The 6,408-nt window shown below is 43.3% G+C and overlaps 1 protein-coding gene across 2 annotated transcripts; it reads left to right on the forward strand.

The window, feature by feature from the left end:
- Positions 1 to 653: 653 nt before the first annotated feature.
- Positions 654 to 6,408, forward strand: LOC129700160 (interleukin-8-like). Of its 2 annotated transcripts, none has more exons than XR_008723987.1 (3): positions 654 to 904; positions 1,627 to 1,947; positions 2,474 to 6,408. XR_008723987.1 is itself a non-coding variant. In XM_055640415.1 (3 exons), exons 1-3 carry the CDS (start codon positions 844 to 846, stop codon positions 1,980 to 1,982), a joined length of 306 nt encoding a protein of 101 aa, XP_055496390.1. In that variant the 5' UTR covers positions 654 to 843; the 3' UTR covers positions 1,983 to 2,440. The 2 variants fall into 2 exon arrangements, 1 of the variants encoding a protein (XP_055496390.1); XM_055640415.1 differs by lacking the exon at positions 2,474 to 6,408 and having other exon boundaries at positions 1,627 to 1,756; positions 1,868 to 2,440.

The following is a 6,408-nucleotide window of genomic DNA, read 5'->3' on the forward strand; positions in this document are numbered from 1 at the left end:
CTAGGCTGTCACCACATGGTCATCGGGGTGTCACCTGTATGGTCTCCTCAGTCGCCCAAAGAGTCGTACCTTTTTTCTGGTCGCCGCTGGATTTTGAAATGTTCAAAACTTTTCAGCGACAGTCGGTGCCCGTGGGCTTGACGCCAACAATCATTGCCTGACGTAGGTGCTGTCGCCAGGATGAGGTAGATTGTCGCCAGGATGACGTGGGTGGTTGCCGGTGCTGACTTTGGTGAATTCCATTGGCAACTACCTACATCAACCAATGTCAACCGGCGACAGGTACCGGCCACTGAATTGCCTTACCTTGTTGTAACTTGTCGCGGGTGGCCGTAGGTTGTCGTAGGTGGAAGTCCTATTGGTTGCCGGCTGTCGGTAGCTTACCGTAGCTTGACGTCGACTAGGAGGTAGGTTGTTGTAGACATTGTCAATGACATTGTCGTGGGGGGGGGGGGGTCCAGTCGATATTTTTTCGACGACAATGACAGTCGCCGGCAGTTGCCGAAAAAATTGCCTAAGTGGGACAGGCCCATAAATCTTCTGAAGTCACACATAACTAATTCCACGCCCACTATGATAAACACTCGCTATTGTGAACCACACAAGTGCTGAAATATGAAACTGAAAGTGAAAAAAGGTTTGTCTGGAGCAGGGAAATTCCCTCCCACAGGACGTCACAGAGTTTGACAGCTTTCACTGCAGAAGAGGATGCAAATGAGAGAAGTGAATCCCCATAAATAGGAGCTGACTGGTCCTCTGCAGCAGAACTTGATTCAGCAGAGAGCTGTTGCATTGGGTAGAAGATCCTTCAGCAGACATCTCATCAGCGACACAAAGTGGAAGATGGGCAGAGCAGCCGGTGTGACCATCCTCATCCTCCTTCTGTGTGCCGTCACTGCACAGGGTATGTTGAGATATCTGTACCTGTGTTTTATTCCTTATTGTACTGTAGCACAAAGTATGAGTATATGATTCCTTGGTTCATGTGCTGTTTACAATGTGCAATGCAATTACACTTCCAAGGGTGTTATATGCTCTTTACAATGTAACACTGATGTGTATGAGAAACCTTTAAACTTTTAAAATTTGAATCAAAACTTTCTGTGCAATGCATGCATTTATATGGACAAAAACTGATTAGTGATAGTCAGCATGGTTCTGCCCGGTGGGTAGTTGAGTCAGGGACTATTGCAACGTTTAAGAAACATTTAGAACGAAACATGGATAGGTCAGGTTTCGATGGATTTGGACCAAACACAGGCAGGTGGGACTAATGTAGATGGGACATGTTGGCCGGTATGGGCAAGTTGGGCAGAATGGCCTGTTTCCATGAGTATGACTATTAATGCCAAACTGATCCAGCAACCTGACTGCAGAAATAGAAGGAAATGCACCAGTGAACTGTGTTCAATCCGTATCTACAATGTTTTCCTGGATTGTAGCTGTTAATTGGTATTTGATATTTAACTTCCAAATGAAAGCTCTGAATTTATATGAAGGTGTTTGTGCAAGCACGTAATAGGCCATTAATTATACAAAAAAGCTGCAGAAAGTACCAGAACATTTTGTAGATTTTACTGCCGTTGATTCCAGGATTAAATCTGAGTGAATGTAATCTTTCCACAGGTTTTCCGAGTTTAGGATTATATGGACGGTGCCACTGCATTAGAACCAGATCTGTTTTTATTCATCCAAAGTTCATCCGGAGCCTGAAATATATTCCAGGAGGAGCTCACTGTGAAAACACAGAGATAATGTGAGTAAATGAGTCAAAGCATCAACTTCAACCTTTCTCCATCTGTGACTGTGATGATGTGCACATTGAACTTCTGGGGAATATATTTTAAATATCACCTTCTCTTCACAGCATCACACTGAGACATAAGAGAAAGGTGTGCGTGAATCCTGATGCTAAGTGGGTGCAGGCATTCATAAATGCCAACAAAGGTCAGTGTTTCATGTTTACCAGACGTCAGCTGTGAATAAATGTAGATGCAGTGAATGTTTCCTCACCATGTCAGTCCAGTACTCCATGCTGGAGGGCACTGTCTGCTCTTTCCTGCTGAACATTGCCACCAATATTTGGCACAGGAGTACTCTCCCTGTCGAGCTTTAGTCACTGGAAGGCAGCCAAGTGCCAGAATGCTGGGTGCGGAGAAGGTGCAGGGAATAAAGGTTGAGGTAACTGGGTGGAGTAGCAATCACACAGAATGCTTTCTGCTGAATTTGTTATTACATTGAAACTTCCTTATTCCAAAATTCATCACAACCCTGTGTTGTGCCCCATAAATAGTGGAAAGGATAATAGTGACATGAGGTTAGTTACATGTGTCAGGATATCCAGCATTTGACTTGCTCTTTTAGCAGGTGTATTTCTGCGGGTGGTCCAGTTGACTATTTGCTAATTTGTATTGGTGAAGAAACTGTAAGCAGTATTAAAGTAGATAATACAAATTATTTCATTTTATTTCAGGTGCCAGAAAAGACAAATGAAAGATGAAGCTACAGTCTGAAGAATGCAACTCCGTGCCAGAATTACCTGACAGGGACAGAGGAAGATCTGCTCTATTTGTTTACTATCTGACATTGCCGTCTGATGGTTCATTCTAGAGTCTTCACTTCATTGACTTCTGTGGATAATTTCACTTCACTGTTCATCCTTTCAGTATAGGAGTAGAAAGGTTCTTCTGCAGTTGTGTAGGGCTATTGCAAGACCACATCTATAGTTTTGTGTACAGTTTTGGTCTCCTAATTTGAGGAAGGACATCCTTGTGATTGAGGCAGTGCAGCGTAGGTTCACGAGATTAATCCCTGGGATGGCGGGACTGTCACATGAGGAAAGATTGAAAAGACTAGGCTTGTATTCACTGGAGTTTAGAAGGATGAGGGGGTTCTTATAGAAACATATAACATTATAAAAGGACTGGACATGCTAGATACAGGAAAAATGTTCCCAATGTTGGGTGAGTCCAGAACCAGGGGCCACAGTCTTAGAATAAAGGGGAGGCCATTTAAGACTGAGATGAGAAAAAACTTTTTCACCCAGAAAGTTGTGAATTTGTGGAATTCCCTGCTACAGAGGGCAGTGGAGGCTAAATCACTGGATGGATTTAAGAGAGAGTTAGATAGAGCTCTAGGGGCTAGTGGAGTCAAGGGATATGGGGAGAAGGCAGGCACGGGTTATTGATTGGGGACGATCAGCCATGAATGGCGGTGCGGGCTCGAATGGCCTCCTCCTGCACCTATTTTCTATGTTTCTATCTTACTATGATGCAGGACTTGTTTGCTCTTGTCACAATAACATGGTAACATCACAAGATAGTCTGCAATTGATTTGTAGTTCTCCATAATCATTTGGAGTTGGTTTCTAATCAATGAACTGAAACTGAAGTTATCCGTGGAAAATGATAAAAGAAATGTGCCAGTAGTTAATATTTCATATTAGAAGTCAGAAGAGTGGGAGGTGATGTTAGTTTTAGAATAGCATTTCCATGGACATATTGTCCATTTTGATCTTTGCCCACATGGAAATGCAGTGGATGGGATTGGCATGCGAGAGGTTGGCTGAGTTCTCTGTTGGTCAGAAATTAAGGCTCATTAAACTACTTGAATAACATTTGCACCAGCTTGTCCCAGCTCCCCTAATCTCCCCTTCCCCTAAACCTACACTCCCATGCCTGCATCCCTCATATGAGAACTTACTGGAACCCATTCTGTTTTCACACATTACCTCCACAATCCTACATGTGTTACCAGCAATGGAGGGCTAATATATCAGGAAGTTATATCAGGTGCAGTGATCTCGGTTAGAATGTCGAAAATCAAAAAAATGTGAACATGTTTTTAATTTTACTGGAAGATATAGAGTAAAGTTGTATTGTTTCAACATTTCACATGCTTCCTTTCCCTGATGAATCCTGTTCCTAGTCTGTGATATGCAGACAGGAATACTGCGGTCCAGATCTGTTTATTTCAGTTTGAATGAAAACATTATTTTTATTGAAATACTTACAAGTGTTGTTGGTGCCCATTTACATTAGTGCCTATTGATCATTTTTACTGACGCTGTGGAATTTTCTCTGTAAAATGTCAGACTAAGATCTATCCAAAGTCTGAAGAAGCAAATTATCTGCAGATGTAATTTTTATGTAAAATACTTGCATTTTAGAAATTGGTGCTGCTAATAGTGTGATTATTATTTGAGGAAATGGAATTTGTAAATAGGAATAATGTCTGTACACTGATTAATAGAAATATTTTGTTGTGGAAGATTGTTCACTGACTGAATTTAGTTGACCAAATGACATATCTCGACATTTGATGTTTATAAATTTTGTTGACCATTCCACAAATGTATATAAGAAAGTAAAATAAACTGGATTTCTCATGTCAGTGGCATTTCATGGAGTTTCTACAACTCACAGCATGCAACACAAGCGGTCTGGACAAGTGCTGGGCCTCACTCTGAGAGAACCACACTGCAAAGTGGAAGCAGTAACACTGCATTTGTACAAACATTGATTTAATCCAAGGCTTTATACAATGATGATAGAAGGATTTGGGAGGGGGGTAGCCAGTGGAGGTACACAATCCGAAGAATGATCCAAAACAAAATGCATAATGTGAGTTATGGATGGGCGAACAAGGATTTGTCTCTTAATTCTAAGTGTGCATCTGTGTGTGTGTGTACACATGTGTCTGGTGTCAGTTACATGTCTGCTCCACATGTGATGACTGATTCCTGTGCAGTGGTCCTTGGACTCCAGACGTCGTGGTCCCCTTGCTACTGAAGTCCTTGTGGTAGCTGGTGAAACCTGGAAAGTCAGCATCCTGGTAGACAGTCCCAAATGCCACTCTGCTATCATAGCTTGGGAAAGATGATGCTTTGACCACATCACCACACTGGGAGAGGCACAGTGGGCAGGAGATGGCGAGTTTAAAGAACAAGACCGTACCTACATCCTCTTCTCAAGTGGAAAAACAGAAGTAGAACCACTGTCCTGGGCTAACGTAGCCCTGGACACCTGACTATTGATGCTTGTCTGTATGGAGTTTGTCCCCACAATCTGCATGGGTTTTCTTCAGGAAGCTCCGGTTTCCCCCCACACTCCAAAGACGTACAGGTTTGTATGTTAACTGGCTTGATATAAATGTAAATTGTCCCTAGTGTGAGTAGGATAGTGTTAGCGTACGGGGATCGCTGGTCGGCGTAGACTCGGTGGGCCGAAGGTTCTGTTTCCACGCTGTATCTCTAAACTCTAAACTAAACTAAACTCCAAGCGGCACAGAGCACAACTTAACACAGAAATCATAAGAGGAGAGGAACGTCGGGTCACGGGCGTGCAGAGGCCTGGGGCTTACCACCGCTTATCTGGATCAGGGTTGCTCCACTACTTCAGGCATGCGAACTTTAGACTGTTCTTTCTTCTTTGTAAACAGCGCCAAAATATGGTGACTGTGCATTTGTGGTTGTGCAAAAGAATTTCACTGTGCTGTGCATGCGTGACAATAAAGAACCATTGAACCATTGAAGAGACTGCTAGAATATGAAGCAAAAGATAAAGTGCTGGAAGAACTCAGCAAGTCGAGCTGCAGCTGTGGAGAGAATGGACAGACATTGATTCTGATCGGGACCCTTGTTCAAACTGATCTTCAGCCTGAAAAAGGGATCTGACCTAAAAAATTGTCTGTCCATTCCCTCCACAGATGGTGCCTGACCAACTGAGTTCCAGCAGCTATTTATTTCTTACTCAGTAACACTGCCTTCAAGGATTGAGCTTCAACATCAAGAGTGACCCAGCATAACCCAGAGGGGTCTTCCTGTTGTCTGCAACAGGAAAAGTCACCCCAAGGTTGATCTGAATTGGAAATGAAAATCAAAACAACCATTGATGTTGTAAATCTGAAATAAAAATAGAACATTTTAGACAATAGACAATAGAAAATAGGTGCAGGAGTAGGCCATTCGGCCCTTCGAAACAGCACCACGATTCATTGTGATCATGGCTGATCATCCTCAATCAGTACCCCATTCCTGTCTTTTCCCCATATCCTCTCATTCCGCTAGCTTTAAGAGCCCTATCTAGCTCTCCCTTGAAAGTATCCAAAGAACCGGCCTCCACCGCCCTCTGAAGCAGATCATTCCACACTCACAGCAGGTCAGGCAGCATCATTGGAAGAGAAAGGGTTCTGGCAAAGGGTCATTTCAGAAGTTCAGAAGTACGTTATGGGAGCAGAATTAGGCCATTCGCCTTTAGGGCTGCCGGCCCATCAAGTCTACTCTGCCATTCAATCATGGCTGATCTATCTTTCTCGCTTAACCCCATTATCCTCGTATATCCTCCTCTTCCCATGGAGTGCTGGGGGATGAGGGGGGAATGGAGGATAGGAGTTGGAAGAGGGATGGCA

Source organism: Leucoraja erinacea, chromosome 1 (assembly GCF_028641065.1).
Source record: "Leucoraja erinacea ecotype New England chromosome 1, Leri_hhj_1, whole genome shotgun sequence".
NCBI classification, from domain to species: domain Eukaryota; kingdom Metazoa; phylum Chordata; class Chondrichthyes; order Rajiformes; family Rajidae; genus Leucoraja; species Leucoraja erinaceus.